This window comes from Anabrus simplex, chromosome X, assembly GCF_040414725.1.
Source record: "Anabrus simplex isolate iqAnaSimp1 chromosome X, ASM4041472v1, whole genome shotgun sequence".
Classification (NCBI taxonomy): Eukaryota; Metazoa; Arthropoda; class Insecta; order Orthoptera; family Tettigoniidae; genus Anabrus; species Anabrus simplex.
The window spans coordinates 203,200,332-203,223,970 of NC_090279.1; the positions used below are offsets into that span (position 1 = coordinate 203,200,332).

Below are 23,639 nucleotides of genomic sequence, written 5' to 3' on the forward strand. Positions count from 1 at the left end.
TCCACAGTGTCCATCCATCGTAATCTTGGTCTTCCTCATCCTCTTTTCCCTGTCGCTTGTCTTTCCAGTGCTTGTCTTGGCAGCCTTTGTCCTTTCATTTGCTTGACACCATCTACCTGTTGATCCAATTTGTCATTTGGTTTTTGTACTTTTAGCTCTTTTCGTATGTCTTCATTTCTCAATCTACCACTCCCCCCCCCCCCATTGTCATGTGTACCATACTCCCCAGGAATTCTATTTGAGCTGCCTGAAATCTACAATACAATACAGTAATAATAATAATTATTATTATTATTAATTTTAATGTTTTATTTTACATTTTATTGCCTACATTGGACTACTCTAGTCAATTATGCAAAGGATTTTTTTTACTGCCGCATCAACCCAATATTTCTTCATTCTGAGAGATGCTGCCTTCCTTTCTCCAATTGAAAACTCCCTCCCATTAGACCTTTTATTAATCTTGGTCTGTAGCATGGTGTGTGAGTCTTAAAGTACCTTAATTTTGCCTATTTTGTTTAGTTTATTGGTATCAATCTTAATTTCCGTAATCCGTTTAATACTGGACTTTCTATTCCATAATTTGTAATTTATACTTCTGCTAATTCTGGTGTCAGGTGTTCTCATAAGATGTCCAAAGAAAGATATACTTTTTTTAAATCGTGCTCAATACCGGTTCAATTTTCTTATAAACAATTGCATTTGATGTGGTTCTCCATTGCCCATTAACTTGATATTTTTTATGCGTGTTCTAATTATTCTTCTTTCTTTATTTCTTAAGTATTTTGTCTATCTCAACACTAATAAAAATAATAATGCATTTGCAGACGATTTAGTTTTCTTCGCTGAGAGTCAAGAGACTATCACTACACACTTGGAAGGCTGACTATAAATATCCTTTCAGAAGAGTAAGTACATGAACATAGATCCCAAAGAACCAACATGGACAATGAATACCAGGTATGTTGACATAAACAGAGTCCCGCAAATTCAAATAGCTAGGGGAGATTCTAACTCCTAACAACAACAACGAGAAGCCAGCTATCGAAGAAAGAGCAAAGAAGATGAAGATTGCATTCAGGAAACTTATAAGTCAAAATCCCTCCCGTATCAAGCCAAACTCAGACACTTTAATACCGTGGTGAAACGTGAATGCCTCTATGCAGCAGAGACAATTGTCAGTAAGGGGATTACCGAAATAGAAAAGAAAGAGCGTAAATTTCTGCCGAAAATCCTGGGACCAAGAAAAAAACAAGAAATGAGTTTACCTTCCGTTTGAGATCAAGAACATTTCAACCTCGATAAGAAAAAGGCAACTGACTTTCTATGGACACCTGAGAAGAATGGGACCGGAACACCCAGCAAATAAGATCGTCATCTTCCAGGAAAGAGGAAAGACCCAAGTACCATGGCTAAAAGAAGTGCAATGCAAGGGCTTCACCCTGGGGGAACCGGCTTGTTGATCACGGTAAACCCTACGCCGGGCTGAGTGGCTCAGGCGGTTGAGGCGCTGGCCTTCTGACCCCAACTTTACGGGCTCGATCCTGGCTCAGTCCGATGGTATTTGAAGGTCCTCAAGTATGTCAGCCTCGTGTCGGTAGATTTACTGGTAAATAAAGAACTCATGCGGGACTAAATTCCGGCACCTCGGCGTCTCCGAAGACCGTAAAAATGTAGTTAGTGGGACGTAAAGCAAATAACATTATTATTTATTATTAAAGAAGTTCATCAGGATCTTAAAAATGTGGCATTGAGGAGGGAGATATTATACACAGAACAGTTTACTTCTTCTTCCTCTTTATCTGTTTACCCTCCAGGGTCGGTTTTTCCCTCGGACTCGGCGAGGGATCCGACCTCTACCGCCTCAAGGGCAGTGTTCTGGAGCTTCAGACTCTGGATCGGGGATACAACTAGGGAGGAAGACCACTACCTCGCCCAGGCGACCTCACCTGCTATGCTGAACAGGGGCCTTGAAGAGTGATGGGAAGATTGGAAGGGATAGACAAGGAAGAGGGAAGGAAGCGGCCGTGGCCTTAAGTTAGGTACCATCCCGGCATTTGCCGGGAGGAGAAGTGGGAAACCACGGAAAACCACTTCCAGGATGGCTGAGGTGGGAATCGAACCCACCTCTACTCAGTTGACCTCCCGAGGCTGAGTGGACCCCGTTCCAGCCCTCGTACCACTTTTCAAATTTAGTGGCAGAGCCAGGAATCGAACCCGGGCCTCCAGGGGTGGCAGCTAATCACACTAACCACTACACCACAGAGGCAGACCAGAACAGTTTTCAGAAGAAAAATTTCAGAGGTGACGGATCTGTTCGTAGAGAATCTCCGGAGAACAAGAAGGGTGTTCTCGGATGAGCAGCGAACAGAAGCGAGCCAGATAATGAAGGAGTAATAGCGTAAAAAGAAAGACCATCAATACATCAACAGTCAAGGAAGTTCTGTAATCGTAACCCATAGGAAGTTGAAACGATCCTAAAAAAAAAAAAAATCGAATGCCCTCAGATTTCGTATGCAGGCATTTTAATTTGTTGCCATCTGGCTGTGGCTATGTGGGCCCCGTTGTGTAGGGGTAGCGTGTCTGCCTCTTACCCGGAGGACCCGGGTTCGATTCCCGGCCAGGTCAGGGATTTTTACCTGACCTGAGGGCTGGTTCGAGGTCCACTCAGCCTGTGTTATTAGAATTGAGGAGCTATCTGACGGTGAGATAGCGGCCCGGGTCTCGACAGCCAAGAATAACGGTCGAGAGGAGTCGTCGTGCTGACCACACGACACCTCGTAATCTGCAGGCCTTCGGGCTGAGCAGTGGTCGCTTGGTAGGCCAAGGCCCTTCAAGGGCTATAGTGCCATGGGGTTTGGTTTGGTTTGGTTTTACTCTATGCCTACTAGATGTCAGAGTAAATTGAATCTCTTTTGGGCGTCAATGGCTAAGTTTTAATGTATTTTGTCGGGTAAACACAAAAGGTGTCACCAGAAATCTTTTACATGCTGACGTCGTACGACATGGAGTGTTGAATGGACTTTTTTCCGCTCTTCAAAAATCCGACTACGTCTGCCGGGTTTGAACCCGCTATCTTGGGATCTGGAGACCGACACTCTACCGCTGACTTGTACCATAAAAGTGCACATTTCTTCTGTAAATAAACAAAGTTCAAAAATGAGATAAATTAAAACTATGTTTTTTGTTTTTCTAAGAGATCTTTCAAAGGGTATTTCAATGTAAATAATGGGAAAAATTACCAAAAAAAATCACTTTTTTAATTACGGCTTAAAATAGACAATGTTGACATTTTCTTTTCAGTGCATTTAAAAAACCCCGCCTTCCATATAGGTGGACAACATGTGTTCCTTCTGATGTTATAAACTCTATGTAAGTCAGTTGGCACAACTGCTTCACCAATTTTCACCACTGATGACGAAACCTTTTCAGCGTGTTCGTCTTACAACCTGTGACAATAAGGTTCGGTGAATGAAGTCAGAACGGTCGATCGGGAAACACTGGCGACACGCAACGCTGCACCTGCGTAGCAGCAGGTTTTGACCACCTGCTCCCAACGTTCTTCAGTTGAGCATCGTGTGTGTGCCGTGTAAGACCTGTTTGTCACAGTGCGTGTTTAGTGCGTTGGTTCTGAACTGCGAACAGGAACATGAACGACCAAAATATCAATGTACAGTTTTGTTTTAAGCTTGGCAAAACACTGAAGGAAACGCATGCGAAGCTGGTAAGTGTTTATGAAGATCAAGCGCTGTTCTTGAGGTGAGTGTAGGAGTGGTTTGCCTGTTTTCGAGGAGGCCGGGGAAGTGTTTCTGATAACCTCCGTAGCGGAAGTCCGGCAACCGTCGTCAGTTACGAAAACTGTGAGAAGGTGAGGACATTAATCACGAACGATCGGCGATTAACTGTGCGGATGATAGCGGATGAACTGCAGATTAACCGTGAATCCGTGCGACAAATCGTTACCTAGAAGTTCGGGAAGAGGAAAACGTTTCAAACAGTTCATGGCAAAAATAAGGGGGTGGTGCAACTTGAACACACCCCTTACTCGCCAGATCTCAATCCTCCAGACTTCTTCCTATTCCCACGACTCAAACTCGCTTTGAAAGGAAAGAGATTTGACGATATTCCTGACATCCAACGAAACGTGACGAGGCTTTTGAACACCATCCCAAAGGAAGCCTTCTTGCAAAGTTTCCAGGACATGCATCGCCAATCTCAGCAGTGCATAGTTATAGGAGGGAACTATTTCGAAGGACAGTAAGGTCACTGTCGAGCATTGTTCATCTATGTTAATAGTACAGGACTATTCATCGAACTTTATTGACACAGGTAGTATGATTTTTGTTTTTCTAAGAGATCTTGCAAAGGGTATTTCAATGCAAGTTATGGGAAAAATTTAAAAAATCACTTTTTTAATTACGGCTTAAAATAGGCAATGTTGAAATTTTATTTTCAGTGCATTTCAAAATCCCCGCCTTCCATATAGGTTGACAACATGTGTTTCTTCTGATGTTATAAACTCTATGTAAGTCAGTTGGCACAACTGCTTCACCAATTATCGCCATTGATAACGAAGTCTCTTCTGCGTGTTCGTCATACATCAAACTGATCAGTTTCTGTGCCGTGCCCGGTGCGAGATCTAAATAGTTTTCCTCCTTCCACATTAGTGTGTGTTTTTGCTTAGCGAGAACTACTAACTCGTGTAGAAATTGATTTTGGCCTGCAGTCTAACGAAGAACTTGCGTTCTAATGCCAAAGTATAAACAACATGTAACTAAGACCTTGCCTTCTTATAGCAACTTACAGATGACGCTTCTGACCTAGTATACATAATCAAGAAGTTAATATAAAGAACCACCTAATCGATACTTTATTTTATGCCTTAGGCAAAATAGAATATATATTAACACTTACAGGACATGTTTCGACCACTTAGTGGTCATTATCAGCTGTATAAAGAGGAAACTAAGATGAAAAGTCCGGCTCCATGGCTAAATGGTTAGCGTGCTGGCCTTTGGCCACAGGAGTCCCGGGTTCGATTTCCGGCAGGGTCGGGAATTTTAACCTTAATTGGTTAATTTCCCTGGCACGGGGACTGGGTGTATGTGTCGTCTTCATCATCATTTCATCCTCATTACGACGCGCAGGTCACCTACGGGTGTCAAATCAAAAGACTGCATCTGGCGAGCCGAACTTGTCCTCGGACACTCCCGGCACTAAAAGTCATACGCCATTTCCATTTCATTTTAAGATGAAAAATTATTAGGACAATAAACACAAGTAATACTCTTACCGTCTTACTAATAAAAAGTCCTTATACAGTTGTTTAACTCTTGTTTAGTTAAACGGTGAATAAACCCTGTATAAGCGTTTTACATTTTTCTTACTAATAAACGAGGTATACGCATTGTATTACTATACAGCACGTATACACTCGTTCCAAGGTGTAGGAATCTCTTCCTGCAGTTCACTGACGTATTTCGCACGTTCACCGCCTTTATGATCGCTTCTGCTGGTTATCTCCGAGCAAAACTTTCCGGAAAGTCGCACAGTACCACGGCATATCGAAAAGGCAGTGGCAACACTAAGTGAGACAGCTGGAAATTGGCTTATACTGATATCAACATTTCTTCAGCTTGCTTGTGTAATGAACGCCAAAAAAGAAATGGAAAGGCTTAAGAAAAGATCAATAGCTCCTAACTGGGATAGTACGGAAAACGCAAGCAATTGTAATTGAATCGGCGAGTTGAAAAGGGTACACATTCCAAAATCCTTACTTTTCAGGAGAAAGGAAAACCTGTTTTGTAGCTAAACGAAAGGTTTGATCAAAAAAGTTTCTATTAGGCATTTATTCATTATATTTCTGCGTATTCAACTACAAAGTGTGGAAATCATATTATGTATGGTTTTCAAGTTATGCCTTTTTTTTTCTCGAGGAATGTGTCCTATTTTATAGGTACTCAAATGTGAGAAAGATCTTTGTAGGGGCAGATAATGTATAATAAACTCGCAATATCAAAAGTATATTAAGCAGTAACACATTATTACACAAAAATACGCCCAACCATAATTTATTTTATAGTTATTCATTGCCATTCCGTTTTACTTTACGAAGATGTCTAGCGTCCATAACCTCTGAACGGTGTATGTCTTCTATGTTTAAAATATCGTGAAGATCATCAAAGTTATCGTCCATTCTTTCAATGTTAAATGGATAAGTCGAATATTTCACCACGATTATATTACTGTAGACAATAAATACCACGAAAATAAACTGCTCACTCGTTTCTTTTTCCGCTACTCGCTGCTATACAACGCTTATACAAGGGTCCTGGTCTGTATAAGCAATACAATGAATAACTATAACAGATGTATACACAGGAGGCTTATACACGGTTTATCAGTAACGAATTTCACATAAACGGCGTATAAACCTTGTATAAAAGTTATACACCGTTTATTAGTAAGACGGTTAGGTTATAAAGAAAAATCGCTGTGTTGAATGTTTGGTAAAAGTTCTTTGGTGACTCCTTTGTTATCAGATCAGAACGTCTTGCCTCTCGTTCTTATTTGGAAAATATGTTTATTCTGCGCCGTCCAGAGGGTCTGTCTTAGAGCGCGATCTGGTGTAGTATACATAGACGATCACTTGTTACCATGGTTACAAATGGTGTCGGGGACATTGATGATGCTAATTCCTGATGAATAACAAAGACTGAGGAATCTGCCACGTATATGAGAGTCCTAAATGCAGAACAGTGATGACTGATTGATTGGATTACGTACCCGATTCCTGAACTTATTCCGAGAAACTCGTAACGTCATCTATGATACAGATGCGTAAACACATGAAGCACCAATGTGTTCTGTATTGTGTTTCTTTTATCCAAGCCATACGTGCTCTGACAGGAGTATCCTGGAGCTATGCAATCTAATACGACTGTAATCTGATCACTGTATTGATCCTGCGTTGCAGCTAAGCAAATGTTGTGGACTGCCAATAAATCAAAACTCGCATGGGGACTATATATCATACTGTACAATACCACAATTTCTGCAAAATACATTCGTAGTACTAATTGAGCTAGAACCATTTTGTGCACAAATTTGGAGACAATTTTACTTACTGCTAAACAGTGATGACTGAGGGCGGATGTTGTTGAAATGTTATCACTTTTCGCTTTTCCTTACAACGTTGCTCAGGAGAATAGAAATTCATTCTGTGGTATAACGAAGAATAATAACGCGTTTTGCATTATTTTGCATTTTTGCCGACCTGGGATGATGAGACATTATTTAAGGTTTCAAGAAGATTTTAGGTATATATATAGCATTTTGAAGATATCTGAAAATTTTAGCATGGATTTTGTATTGTCATACGGATAAAAACACGTGTGGCGATATAAAAAATATAAATTTGTCTTATGCCTGATGTACATCATCAAATTTTTTCTTTCAGTTCAAAACTTAACAAGAAAAAACTTGTCAAATTATGTCAAAGATTGTTGAACATTGCTGAAGGTTTGACAAGGTATGATAACTATTTGTTTTAACATGGAGGAGTCCGGCTCCATGGCTAAATGGTTAGCGTGCTGGCCTTTGGTCACAGGGGTCCCGGGTTCCATTTCCGGCAGGGTCGGGAATTTTAACCATCACTGGTTAATTTCTCTGGCACGGGGGCTTGGTGTATGTGTCGTCTTCATCATCATTTCATCCTGATCATGACACGCGGGTTGCCTACGGACGTCAAATCGAAAGACCTGCACCTGGCGAGCCGAACATGTCCTCGGACATTCCTGGCACTAAAAGCCATACGCCATTTCATTTCAACATGGAGGAAAGGCAAGCGGCAGTTCCTGTTCTGGGACTGGAGATGCATTCGTAAAGAGAAGAGAAACACGCAATAAACCATAATTTACAGGAGGAAAATATTAACGTGATTATCTTCAACATAATTTTTGCAATGTATGATATTATATTACATTTACTCGCATTAATTGAATAAAAGTGATAACAAAGCAACGGAAATTCATGTCTATGTACATGGAAATATATTAGGAATATAATAAGAATAAGAATAAAAATGCCGGGCGTGCGTTTAGGGCCGCGCTGCTGTGAGCTTGCATCCGGGAGATAGTGGGTTCGAATCCCACTGTCGGCAGCCCTGCAGATGGTTTTCCATGGTTTCCCATTTTCACACCAGGCAAATACTGGGGCTGTACCTTAATTATGGCCACGGCCGCTTCCTTCCAACTCCTAGACCTTTCCTATCCCATCGTCGCCATAAAATCGGTCTGTGTCGGCGCGACGTAAAGCCACTAGCAAAAAAAAACGGTAATGAAACAAGCGATTTTAGGTTGTTTTCCGGAACTGCATTTAGGCCGGAGTGATTTTCGAATTTTGTTTTTTAGTCTGATAGAACTATCCAAGACTTAGAATTTGAAACCTGTCCAGGTAATTTAGCCCTTAAACTTTCAGCACAATTGAAGAAATTGCTTAATTTTACATTTTTCGTAGTCTAAGAAATATCTTCAGCATTGAAATGCACTGATTAAAGTGAGTGTGGACAGGATATTTTGTTGTACAGCGGCATATTAAAAAAATAACAAAATTTCAAAGCTGATAACTAAGGTCCGGATCCCTTTACTTGGAGACAACTGAAAATGTTGACCAATTGTTGTTCTGATATGGTTATATCTGTGTTCCACTTTACACATTCGTAGTAATATTACATGTAACATTTTTGCGCATACCTAGTTAATTATTCACAGATTGCTCATTTTCAGACTATAGGAAAATAGTTGGCAAACCTAAACTCATATAGAATAATTCAATTGTTAAAGTTGGTTTTAAAAAGCCTTTAATATTGTGATTTCTAACCCTTTCCTCTGAAGTACAGTAGGTCCGAGTGTCTCATCTACATACAACAGAACTAATCCTTTCTCAGAATCTGGGATGATTGGATGTCTTTCATACCTCAGAGTTTCTAACAAATTCCCCGCAGTCTTGAAATGAAATGTAGCCTATTCAAGTTCTCTATCTGTTTGTCTGCAATTTCATTAGTGGTAAACAAGAAGAGCCCTCGGAATATATTTCACTCAGCTAGTTTTATCTTTTAAAATATGTACCGGTGACAGGTTATTCCACTGAAGCTCAACTTGTAGGATTCCAGCAAGATATAGCACATATCGTGGATTCAGGAGGTCAAATCGACTGTATCGCGATTGACCTCTCTAAGGCATTTAATACGGTAGATCATGGGAGACTACTGGCAGAAATCAGTGCATTTGGACTGAATGGGTTGCTATATTTCTGGAAAATAGAACTCAGAAAATTTGAGTAGACGATGCTTTATCTGAGCCTGTAATAATTAAGAGGGGAATTTCTCAACGCAGTATTATCGGACCTTCGTTTTCTTATATATATATATATAAATGATATGAGTAAAGAAGTGGAATCATTAAATGACCTCGATAATGTTGTGGATGGACAGTAGGCAATGAATGGTATGATGATAAACGGGATTAAAAGTCAGGTTGTGAGTTTCACAAATAGAAAATATTCTCTCACTTTAAATACAGCGTTGATGGGGTGAAAGTTCCTTTAGGGGATCATTGTAGGTACCTAGGTCTTAATAAAGGAAAGATCTTCATTGCGGTACTCACATAAATACGATTGTTAATAAACGGTACAGATCTCTGCACATGGTTATGAGGGTATTTAGGGGTTGTAGTAAGGATTTAAACGAGAGGGCATACAAGTCTCTGGTAAGACCCCAACTAGAGTATGGTTTCAGAGTATAGGACCGTCACCAGGATTACTTGATTCAAGAACTGGAAAAAATCCAAAGAAAAGCAGCTCGATTTGTTCTGGGTGATTTCCGACAAAGGAGTAGCGTTACAAAAATGTTGCCAAGTTTGAGCCGGGAAGACTTGGGAGAAAGCTGCTCGACTAAGTGGTATGTTCCGAGCTGTCAGTGGAAAGATGGCGTTGAATGACATCAATAGACGAATACGTTTGAGTGGTGTCTTTAAAACTAGATAAGATCGCAATATGAAGATGAATCTGGAATTCAAGAGGACAAATTGGAGCAAATATTCGTTTATAGAAAGGGAAGTTAGGGATTGGAATAACTTACCAAGAGAGATGTTCAATAAATTTCCAGTTTCTTTGCAATCATTTTTGAAAAGGCTAGGAAAACAACAGATAGGGAATCTGCCATGTGGACGACTGCCGTAAAGGCATATCAATAGTGATTGATTGATCCTGAGATTCTGAACGGTCGTTCTCAGTGAGGGAATTTCATCGGATCAGCCCCAAAACATCGCCATGGAAAACATGCAGAAGTACTTGGTGACACACTGTTACTGTACTATAAGTGTTAATAAATAGGGGTATAAAGTCAGATTCTATATTACCTTTATTTAGTACCAGTTATTTGTTTCATCTTCAGGGCACGAGGGCAACAGGAAATTAGCTACAACAATACAGTAATATGTATGTATTAGACCTTTTTGATTATGCGTGCAATTTGATTATTTAATACTGTCAAAATCAGAAAACAGTAGGCTATATTATAAATTATCTAAAGCAACAACGATGACTGCCATAAAATATGGAGGAATTTAAAACAATTTTATTGTCTTATATTATAACCATAAATCATAACAAAAGGAATATACGAAGATTTTTGTTTATTCAGTGCATTAATACTATCACATAATTTATGAATATTACACAATTATTTAATTACATATTTCACTGATATTTACTACATTCTTATGTAGATATTTCGCACTATATATTAAATAAAATTCCAGGCCTTACTGGTAACTGATATTGTGCAAACAAGTTCAAGTGAATCAACTGATTTATTATTATTATTATTATTATTATTATTATTATTATTATTATTATTATTATTATTATTATTATTATTATCATTATCATATAGAGTTCTCGAGGTCGATACATCTCTACGTTCCAAATTAACAGAAGCCGTTTCTCCCGCTCTCTCTCGCGCCATAACGATGGCTTTGAAGTAAACAGAGTTCCATTTGCTGCAAGTTAGAGAAATCCAATTTAACGTATGTATACACTAATTGGCGAGGGAATAAATATAAAAGTTAAATCATGTACAGTTTATTACGGCACAAGAGAACTTCTGGCACAGGGTGGACCGTAACCAAGTCCTCACGTCACAGACGTCTGTCAGAACCCCGGAGGTTTGCACGATCCTCGAAGAGTACCATTAAAGGTTAAATGAAAACCGCAACAAAGACAGGGTGGGTTGTACTACATAAACTTCCGTTACTGGAACTCATCGTCAAGGGATGTCACGAACTTGTATCTCGCAAAATTTCAATTGTACATTTAAAAAAATGTAACTTAATGGAACTGCTGCGTGTATAAGAGTACCGGTATGTGTGACCGAATGGTTGACTGGTCGAGTGAAAGGAAGTATGTGAGATGTGGTGGTGGTGATTATTGTTTTAAGAGGAAGTACAAGTGGGCAACCAACCTCTATGTAACCTAAACCAGAGAGAAAAATACAAGGGCTCCGACACTTTGAAAAATGAAAATAACGGCCAAAGAAAGAAGATCCATGAAGGGCGTGAAAATGAAAGACTCCCTCGACCTCGTAAATCTAATACCGTCCGGGTCGGAAAAGAACAAGAGTTGACCAAGAGAGGTCGAATAGAACAGATTAAAGTGGGGAGCTTGGCTCAAGTGGAAGCAGTGCCAGGACTCAATTAAGAGCCCTCTGACGACAACCCATGCTATCAAGTTCAGAGCCATTGGGACCCCTTTCAGTCGCTTCTTACGATAGGCAGGGAATACCGTGGGTGTTACTGTACCGCCCCAATCACAGGAGGTCCTTAACTTTAAGGCTGAATACCAGACAAAGCATATAAAAAGTAAATAAAAACAACAGGGTCTAAATCCTGTTCTGTTTGCAGCTTAAAAGTGCCAAGAGTAATTACGTGTGGCTATTTAAGGCAGACCCTCCAAAGAGGGTGGTTGGCATCTGCTGTGTAAAGGATGTTATTGTGGTGGAGCGTTGTTCGGGGTGTCCCAGAGCCAAGGGAATTAACCATTTAAGGGCTAGGAGTAGACGCTTTTGGAGAGTTCTAGTGCCACTTCCACCTCAAGTTTGGATGGGGTAATTTTTTATTTTTTCCGATTTTGGATGGGGTCAACTTAATTTTTGGGGCGGAATTTTTGATTTTCCGATTTTTTATTATAAGAATTTATTTTTCGAATTTGGAATTCTGTGAGAGTTTTGGGAGATGATGAAAAATTGACTTTTGAAGTTGTTATGTCGCCGATAGTTTATGCTTTTTAGTGTCACAGAATCGTTGAGTTGGATGTCGATTAGTCAATTTTGAGAATTTTTGGAAGTCCAATTTTTCAATTTCTGAATTTTCCGATTTTGGAATTAAGCTACCAATCTATTTTATTTATTTATTTATTTATTTATTTATGTATTTATTTATTTATGTATTTATTTATTTATTTATTTATTTATTTATTTATTTATTTATTTATTTATTTATTTATTTATTTATTTATTTATTTATTTATTTGAATTTTTAACATTCGGAATTTTAGTGATTGATCGTTTAAACTGAAGGATGTGTTAAAAATTCCACAAAAATGAAATAGATTGGTACCCTAATTCCAAAATTGAAAATTGCAAAAAAAAGTAAAACACGTTGGTACCTTAATTCCAAAATCGGAGTATCCATACTCCAAAAACTGAATAAATCGACGTCGACATCAACGACTACGTGACACCAAAAGATACAAAATATTGAAGGCATAACAACTTCATATGACAACTTACCGTTCGCTCTGAAAACTATCACAAAAAAAAAAACAAATTAGAAAAATAAAATTTAAAAGTTCAACAATAGGAAAATTCAAAATACGAAAATCTCTTCCATACAATTTCTGTATATTAATCATTGCCCTGATGCAACTTTGGATCGTAACGGTAGACAGATTCTATGTCAACACAGTGGCAATAAAATAATGGACTCTTTTTCCATTACTGGACATTAACAACAAAATCCTAAGGTACGGTAAAATCACAGCAATCCTTATTCAAACAGAGATTCGGTTCGGTGGTGCCGCTACAAACTGCGGTTACTATAGAAATTCGTTTAACGGTTCTTCCCCACACACCGCCCCCTACCTGTTGGCGGTCGCTTTGCTGTGACAGGAGCGCATCGCGGAGCGTGTGATCACATTACGGCGCAAGAGGACTAATGTGCCGGGCCTCTTTTATCATCGAGACATGCGGGAGGCCTTCCTTACACAAACAGCCAACGAATGATGAAACGAAATAAAGCTCTACGTCTCGATTATTGCTTTAAAATACACCTAGGCCATGCAACAGGATTCTGGATACTCTACCATCTGCTTGAATAAAATGGAACGTCAAAATAGTCACCCGAGCAGCCTACATAGCGTCAAAATTAAACTGCATTATTATTATTATTATTATTATTATTATTATTATTATTATTATTATTATTATTATTATTATTATTATTATTATTATTATTATTATTTATTAATCCGCTTACCCACCAGGGTTGGTTTTTCCCTCGGACTCAGCGAGGGATCCCATCTCTACCGACTCAAGGGTAGGGTACTGGAAAGTGAGATTTGGGTCGCGGAATACAACTGGGGAGAAAGAACAGTACCTCGCCCAGGCGGCCTCACCTGCCACCCTGAATAGGGACGTTGCGGGGGATGGGAAGATTGAAAGGGATAGACGAGGAAGAGGGAAGGAAGCGGCCGTGGCCTTAAGTTAGATACCATCCCGGCATTTTCCTGGAGGAGAAGTGGGAAACCACGGAAAACCACTTCGAGGATGGCTGCGGTGGGAATCGAACTCACTTTTACTTAGTTGAACTCCCGAGGCTGAATGGACCCCGTTGCAGCCCTCATACCACTTTTCAAATTTCGTGGCAGATCCGGGAGTTGAACCCAGGCCTTCGGGGGTGGCAGGTAATCATGTTAACCATACACCACAGAGGAGGACTCATTATTATTATTATTATTATTATTATTATTATTATTATTATTATTATTATTGTTATTATTATTATTATTATTATTATTATTATTATTATTATTATTATTATTATTAAAATGGAAGAGTCTACCATCGAGCCACGAATAAAAAAGGACCTGGAGAAAGCCCAGATGGATATATCAGAAATATTGGACAGAAATATGTTTCGTAAAAAAGTAAAGAGATGAGTAGTACAGCCAGAGAATGGAGTTCCAAGGACTGAAGAAAGAAAGACACAGAAAAAGTGAAAGCCATATGGAAAACCGGAAAGGTGAATTATAAAACCACTGCGTGGTCCGTACGCGAATAATAAAATAATAATAATAAAAATATAATAATTATAATATAATAATAAATTTATTATTATTATTATTATTATTATTATTATTATTATTATTATTATTATTATTATTATTATTATTATTATTATTATTATTATTATTATTATTATTATTATTTCTTGGTAATAGTACATATTCAGAGCACGCTTCCGGAGCTCAATAATTTCTACGCGATCCTTACCGTCACAGGGTTCAATGTTGCACTAAACTTACAATTGTAAAACCGCCTAGAGGAGTGCTGGTTATTATTGTTTTAAGAGGAAATACAACTGGGCAGCCATCCTCTATTGACACTAATCAGAGCAAAAGCAAAGCCATCTCCGTACAGGCCACGAAGGCCCTTGGAGGAGTGGAAGGTAAAGGCTTCCACTACCCGTAACCTCGGCATTTGGTAGGGTAGAGTGGTTAGCTCTACGCCCGGCCGCCTTTGCCCCCAGGAATTAACCTGGTACTCATTTTGGGTGTAGGATGAGTGAACCTCAGGGCCATGTGCACCTCCGAAAGTGGAAATGAGGCTGTCGGCAAGAGGAAGACAAGGGCCACGAAGGGCGTCGAAAAGAACAAGGTAGGTTGGATAGCATAGATGAAAGAGAGGAGCTTGGGACAAGTAAGTGCAAGCAATGCTAGGATTCAGGTAAGGGCTCCCTAGTGAAGAGTCACAGGGAACCCTTTTAGTGACCTCTTACGGCGGGCAGGGGATACCGAGGATGTATCCTAACACCCCGCACCCACAGGGGAGAAGACTCAGTTTAGGCACGTTTCACTAATCCTTACAATAAACCCTGAAGAGAAGAAAATTTTCGAATTTTATGTGATTAAATACGTGTTCTTTTAAATATGGCCAGACCCCGGTAAGATTCTCTGGCAGAGACTTAAGCGAAGTAAGTCGCGCGCGGGTCCCAGTTGCAAGGAGAGAACTGCGGCTGAGCCTATACGCTGAAGCGATCGCCTTGCACCTGCTGCCTGGAGCCCACGCTACAGACGTGTTGCGTGGGTTGCATGCACGGTCTAGATCACGGCGTTATTCCTCTTGCATTCTACTGTGTAGTCCTGACTGGAGATACAATACGAAGGCTGCACTCGGCGAAACATTACACAGCAGACTGAGTGTACCATGGCTCAAGAGACAAGTTAACGTAGCTAACAGAGTACAGCCAAATGCTAACCTATACGTGCCCTTACTACAACTTAATTGAAATATTGCGTTATAAAATGTAACCCGAATTTTTAGGCAGTATTAGGTTAGAATGCAAACTAAATTGTTTACCTGGCCGGGCTGAGTGGCTCAGACGGTTGAGGCGCTAGCCTTCTGATCCAAGCTGGGTAGACTCCATCCTGGCTCAGTCCGGTGGTATTTGAAGGTACTCAAATATGGTACGTCAGCCTCGTGTCGATAGATTTACTGGCGCGTAAAATAACTCATGTGGGACAAAATTATGGCACCTCTGTGTCTTCATAAACAGTGAAAAGTAATTAGTGGGACGTAAAAACAATAATATTATTGATTATTAGGAGATGTCGCAAGCCCCTTCGTCTTTATGTAGCGAGAGTAATATATACTCTAGCGGTTCTGATCAGCCGTACCCTAATGTTTATGCAAAACTCATAGCATAACTGTTGTGCAGACTAGAGTATACCTGTTATTCGTTTCAGTAAATTTTCATTCTAATGGATTTTTAGGCAGTAATAGGTTAGAATGCAAACTAAGTTGTTTATAGGGCCGGTCTGAGTGGCTCAGCTTAAGATCCTGGGTTTTAATTATATAAGACAAATTCGTCAGAATTCTAAACCATTTTTATATGTTTCTTTCTTTCTTTCTTTCTCATTTTGTTTACCGTCCAGAAAACAGTATTGCTCTCATGACAGCAGAGTTGCCATATCAAACGGCTCTGCTCAACACCAACACGGGAAAACGGCGGCACATGAATCTGTGAAATTGAGTACTGAAGTTCAAGATAAAAAGCGGAAGAAACTAAGGTGCAGATTATTTTTATGAAGTAAAGGGTACGAGGGGTATACAGGGACTATTTTTGATTTGTATAAAATCAGAGATAAACTACAGCACATAAAATCATCATCATAGAATTGTAAGGTAAATTGGGGAGAAAATAGAAAAATAATATTTTTATGGGCTCGAGGGGTGAGGGATGTATTTAATTGTATTTAATACATTTCCCCCAAGCAATGCGGGGTACTACTGTGCTGTCGTATCGCTCACAAAAACAATAGTAAACATTAAATGCAGTCGTATAAAGCAGTGGTTCAATTAAAATACGTTTAAGAAAGAACAGCTAAATACCAAAACCAAGCACTAATAAAACACACGAAATTTGATTTGTTAGTACAAGTTATTCCTTGATGTATCGCTGCACACCACAACACCAAAATCTTCACTGACAACTTCTGTACAGTACGATAATAATAGAACACACACAAATATTCTGCAATAAACAACAGCTCTCACTCAACACACGACAGGTACGCACACACACACACTGTAGCTGCCGGCCGTGAGGGACTACACGAGGCTTGTGCCAGAAGGAAAACGATGTTATGTATAAAGCCCGGATTTTTATGCAGTAACAGGTTAGATTGCAAACTAGTTTAATTAGTAGGAACTGTCGGCCACCCGCTCTTCCATAATGTAGCAAGAGTGACATAAATTATAGGGGTTCTGATGGGGCGTACACCTAATGTTCATGCAAACCCCATAGCATAGTCGTTGTGAAGGTAGACTATACTTGCCACTCGCTTCAGTAAATTTTGCATTCTAACCTATTAATGCATAAAATTCCGGGCTCTAGTTATGTATAAAAAAAGTGAGCGCTCCAAACTTAAATTGCAATACAGCGTAGATGGATCGCGCTGTTGCGAAATCGACTCGTGGAGATCACTCAAACGGCGTCACAGTTCCACATTTTTCGTTTGTAATTTTAAGTTCATTCATTCATAAATTGATATTTGTAGGACGGTAAAATAAATACAACATACCTTAATCACTGGCGTTGCTCTCAGACATTGGACGTACACCTTCTATCATTTCTGCAAGGCCTGATGTTCCAGCTTTGGATAAACCGGGTTCGAGAGATGAACTTCAGGATGATCCGGACGATGAAGAAAAACTTTCATCGTCGACATCGTCCTGTAATTCGTCTGCTTTCCACAAATCTCTTTCATTTTTCTTTACTTCTTTCACGTAATTTGCCCAACTGTCCACAGTAATGTTCTTATACGCAGCGGTTATTAAATTTTCCGTATCATTTTTCTTGAATGATACGTTATGATATCGGATGTAGTTTTTCACCTGGGACCACACCATCTCACTAGGGTTTAACTCACAGTGATAAGACGGGAGACATAGAATCTGTCGACCTGCCGCTTTTGCCATTCATCTATCTATTCTCTGCTTATAATACAGAGCCCTATGCTGAGAAGCGATGTGCAACAATTTTCGCTTGAGCATCCCGTCCTCAAAAGATATTTGGTTTTTACGATCATAGCACCTTAGGGAGTGTGCGGCAACAGTTGTTCCGAAAAACCACTTCTCATAAATTTCACCAGTCATCTCCGCGTGTTTTTATGGCATAAAAATGTTAGTTCAGCATTTGGAACAAAACCCGCGTGGACAAAGGCGAATCGCGGTCCTCGGCTTTTCGATGGCCTAAGTCCCGAACTCACCCCTTCAATGCCGGCCTGCCGTGCACTTTTCACTGTCGTATCCTTCCATTCTTTTGTCACTGTCTGCCCAATATTTACCCACGATTCATCTGTGTAAATTATAGCTTTATTTTGTGCCCTCAAACGTTTTATATCCCTGAGATATCTGTGCTTCCAATTAATAATTTCATCGGTTTCAATGAAACCTGCTTTATTACCCCGTCTTAAATAACGGAAGCCTATATCATGTAAGAAGCGATACAACGTAGTTCTGGAAAATCGATGGCAAAGAATCTTCTCCATTTACCCGACTCAAAATCACGTTCAATGTCGGTGGTATGTTAGCAAATAAAAGAGAGTGAACCACCCGACGCACTCCACTTTGCACAATTTCACCATATTTAATTTTCCTTACATTTTTCTGCCGTCCTCTTTTTTGATTTTTTTGCTGGAGTTCGCAAAGGACCACGTGTGTGTTCCTTCCTCATAGCATAAATTGTTCTTTCGGAACAACCTGTAGCTTTAGCTGTTTCACTGACTGCGCTACTCACATTCATAGTCTTTAAAAATAATCCAGGACACTCGTTATAATATTGCGTTCTTTTCCCCTGAGTTTACCTACAGAACGTTTCTTTTTAATTTGACGATCCATTGAACATCCTTCTGCACTTTTTCTTCGAACTAAGAACCCCCCGCACGAGCACGAACACGAACTGACAACTACACAGACTACACAAACACAACAAACACAATCCACTTGTCCTCAAGAACTATACATTAATCACTGATTTTTATTTAATCAATCTTATAATACTGATTAAATGAACACCACTGCACACGGCTGTCAGTATATTTAAAAGCTCACTGTTTTGGAGATCGCTACTGGCCAGCCAGCCAGCCGTCACTCATGAAACGTAAACGAACGAGACGTTCTCCCTGTCATAAATTAAGATATAACGAGATAAGAACTTGAGGTATGATTTAAAAATAACTTCCATATTCGAAGACCGTTTGTTTCGCTTTAACCACGCCATGATCCTTCTGCACTTTTTCTTCGAAATTAGATCCCCACGCACGAGCACGAACTCACGAACCACGCAAACGAGATACACTTTCCCTCAAGAATTGTACATATGTCACTGATATGTATTTAATCACTATTATACATACTACTGACGAAATGAGCACTGCACTGTATGCGACTGTCTGGAAATATTAAAAGCGCATGTTTGGGAGATCATTACCGGTACTTCAGCCAGACAGCCAGCCGAGTCACGCGCGGAACCAAAATTCAAGGAGATATTCTTCCTGTCACAAATTAGGAACTGAGCAAGATAAGAACGTCGGAATTGTTTTAAAAAATAACTTCCATATCTGAAGACCATTTGCCTCGCTTTGACCCCCCATACAAATTCAATAGGAAAGACGCTGTCCAGCGACTTACTTTTTCGTGCCTGCACATAGAAATCCCTGAACATGACTGAAAATAAACTCATATACTGCATTTTGTTATCATTTAAATTTAAAAATAAACTTATTTACATCGAGCTTAAATGTTTCTTTACTACCAGTGAAAAAATAGGAAAATAGTGAATATAAAATAGGAGTTATGATATGATAAGTTCTATGCAATGAAGATTTTGCATTTGGCGAAACTTTCCATGATATTATCATTTTCATACTAAATTACTTTTTTACATGTTTTTGTTAACGGCATCAAATGCGCCTTGAAATTCTGTACATAACACGATATTCACCCATCTCAACCGATAACGTTTTGATTTAGGGATATTTGGCAAACCCACTGCATTAGGCTACGGCCACACTTGCGCGAAGAAGACGCTGCGGTTTTATTGTGCTCTTGTTCGAGTTTAAAACTTAGGAGAATGTTATACAGTGAACTGATAATTTTGGAGGTACAAAGGTACCCATGCCTTATCGACACCTTAATGTCAATGCGAGTTTTTCTTCCTCAGGAATACATTCCCCCAGCCTTGTGTTTCTTTTGCTGATAGCATTTTTCAACATACAGAAAAGCAGTTCAAATGAGGTCACGGACATTCTGTAATACTCAAAAAAATTATCTTGGTTGTCTTTTAGTTTATAGTGTAGGAGCACAAATTGTCCATTTGATGACCTGCCACTTAATACAGGATGGATCCAATGTTTTCTTTGACGCTGACGACGACGAAGAACAACCAAACACATAACACAATAACGGAATTATTATTTAAAAATGGAATGCCTTCCATATGAAGAGCAATGGCGATGTTTTGCTGCTCACAATATACAACCAAAACCAAACCCCACTGCATTACAGCCCTTGAAGTGCCTTGGCCTACCAAGCGACCGCTGCTCAGCCCGAAGGCCTGCAGATTACGAGGTGTCGTGTGGTCAGTACGACGACTCCTCTCGGCCGTTATTCTGGGCTCTAGACCGGGGCCGCTATCTCACCGTCAGATAGCTCCTCAATTCTAATCACGTTGGCTGAGTGGACCTCGAACCAGCCCTCAGGTCCGGATAAAAATCCCTGACCTGGCCGGGAATCGAACCCGGGGCCTCCAGGTAAGAAGCAGGCACGCTACCCCTACACCACGGGGCCGGCATCACAACATACAACACACTAATATAATCACGCCGTACAAACACGCAAGTGTGGCCGTAGCCTAGAGAAGGAAAGAGACGGAATTATCCCATTACTGCTGTACTGCATTTTAAGGCTGGAACGCTCTATAGTTATTTTATTAAATGACGGGCAAAAATGGCTCGTCCTTTTCATCTGTCTTGCATAATACATTACAAAGTACAGTATAATATCCCTTAATCACGAGGAATTATGGGTATCTGAGATGGGGTGTTGGTCCATAAGAGTAATACGGTTTTCTTAACGTGGAATGAGCTATAGTGTTAGCCGTTTCCAACCGTTGGTGCAGTAATACGTAATGAAGCAATAAATATTTATAAGAGGGCGATCTCAACTAGAACTTATTGGATGCTTTAATGAACCATTAGGACTATCGATCTTTCTTGAAACTCTATTTAGAGTTTATTGGACAGTTAGCATCTAAAGGACCAACAAATTCTAACATTGTGATAATGATCTAAGATGTACAAACAATGGACATGAGAGAAGCGTACTCACGTTACATCATTATTGTTGCAGGAGGCTGGTGGAGAGGTTGGAGAACATGAAGAGGAACGCCCTAGGCAATGGGACCAACCAGTGTGTTCTATGTGGAGACAGCTTCGGCATGCTGGGAGCACCTTCTCTGCTATGTCGAGACTGTAACAAGGTGAGCATTGACCCGTCCTTGTCTATAGCCTGGGAACCGTACTGGGAGTAGCAACCGAACTTAAATTTCCAGAAAGAAACCATAATTTAATTCCATCAATTGCAAACGTCACAAACATTAGACCTTTTCAATCGTGAAATTCCCAACGTTTCGCTCGAAATCCTAGTGAAGAGCCGTGTGCCACACTGGGGCTTGTGAAATCGTGAGGCGCTATTGCTTTTAAAAAGTACTTTAAGTTTAATCAGGTTCAATTTAGTCGCACCCCGTATATAGCCCGCACTCCAAGTTTTAAGCTCGAAATTTCAGGAAATAAGTGCGAGTTCGAAATGTATGAATTTGCATCCCTATTTTCTGAAGCAGGATGTTGTTGTTTGAGTCATCAGTCCATAGATTGGTTTCATGCCGCCCTCCACGCCGCCCTATCCTATGCTAACCTTTTCATAACCATGTAAAAACTACGTCCTACATCTGCTGTAATCTGTTATTCACATTCATACGTTGTTTTACCTCTACCGTTCTTCCCGCGTACACTTATCTCAAAAACCAGCTGCACAATCCCTGGGTGTCTTAAGATGTGTCCTATCGTTCTCTCTCTTCTGCTCGTCAAATTTCTCCAAATCGCTCTTCTCTCGCCAATTCGATTCAGTATCTCTTCATTTGTGATTCGATCTACCAGTCTCAGCCTCAGCATTCTTCTGTAACACCACATTTTAAAAGCTTCTATTCTCTTTCCTTCTGAGCTATTTATCATCCACGTTTCATTTCCATACAGTGACACGCTCCAGACGATAACATCTCAGTCCTATATCAATGTTCGAAGTGAGCAAATTTCTTTTCTTCCTTGCTTGTGCTAGTCTGCATTTTACGTCCTTCTTACTTATACCATCATTAGATATTCTTAAAGGCATGATTTTTTCGCATTAATTTATGTATAATTTCGCGAAATAGGGCTGTGCTTTAATCATTTCCTATAATAATTCATAAAAAAGTATAATTCGTGCGATTTGTGAATTATTTATGCGAAAGATATACGGGTGAAAATAAATAGAAACAATATAGATAATCATGTATTATTCCTTACGTAATCTAGATTAGAACTATCGCGTGCATTCATAAGTCTTTTCTGGTTTCACTAAGAGATGGCGCAGCGGGAATTTGACACATACGTCAGTTTGTTCGTCTGACATTAACCTACCAACACACATAAGTTGAGTCCGCCAAACACTAGCGTCTGTGTTGTATCGTTCAGCGATCATGTCGACGTTTGTGCCTGAGAAAAAAAACATTTGCGGCACGCACTGCTTTTCTTATTTAATGAAAAGAAAAATGCTGTGGAAAGTCATCGTTTGCTGGTACAAACATCCGGTGAACATGCTCCATCGATTAGAACATGCGAGACAAATCGCTTCGGCAAGAAGACCAGATCGATATTGTGTATTATGAACTCTTGAAGCCCGGCGAAACTGTTAATGCACAACAAATGATTAATTTAAATCATGCATTGATCGAAAGACGACCGGAATGGGCCAGAAGGCATGGCAAAGTGATTTTGTTACATGAAAATGCGCCATCTCACAAAGCAAAACCAGTGAAAGACACCTTGAAATCGCTTGGATAGGACATCCTTCCGCACCCGCCGCACTGCCCCGATCTGGCGCCATCTGACTAGCACCTCTTCACAACAATGGGGCACGCGCTCGCCGAGCAGCACTTCGGCAATTTCTAGGAAGTTGGAAAATGGCTCGACGAATGGTTTGCCGCAAAAGACAAGCAGTTTTTCTGGCATGGTATTCATGACTTACCTGAAAGATGGGCGAAGTGAGTAGAAACCAACGTCCAATAATTTGAATAAACAAAAAAATGAATTTCCCTTGAAAATTACGTGTTTTCTCTACCACAAAAACCGGCAAAAACTTGTGCATACACTTGGTATAATTAGAACTATAATATAGCCCTAATCAAGGTTCCTTAATAAATTACTCGTACACCGTGCATCGCCATTGCTTTCACCCTATAATGCCATACCATTAAGGGATTTCCTAGAATACTTAAACGAACAGGCATTTCTTTCAAAATGAGAAATCCTTGCTCTGTTTTTCATTTCCCTTCACATCCGTAATACTGAAATACAAGCTCGTTATTTTCCATTAATTTCGCTGTAGTTTCGCATCTATCACAAAATAAGTACATTTCACTTTAAACTGACCGTGTCGCTTTAATTCGCTGTTTTTCGCAAAAATAAAATCACAATTTTCTTAACCA

The 23,639-nt window shown here is 39.8% G+C and overlaps 1 protein-coding gene across 1 annotated transcript in view; it reads left to right on the forward strand.

Moving 5' to 3' along the window:
- Rph (Rabphilin) overlaps window positions 1-23,639 on the forward strand; it is a 180,355-nt gene that overhangs the window by 75,244 nt on the left and 81,472 nt on the right. Inside the window, exon 3 of the mRNA XM_068230981.1 lies at window positions 21,248-21,377. Within this exon, the coding sequence (XP_068087082.1) occupies window positions 21,248-21,377 (130 nt within the window). The remainder of the gene's footprint in view (window positions 1-21,247; window positions 21,378-23,639) is intronic.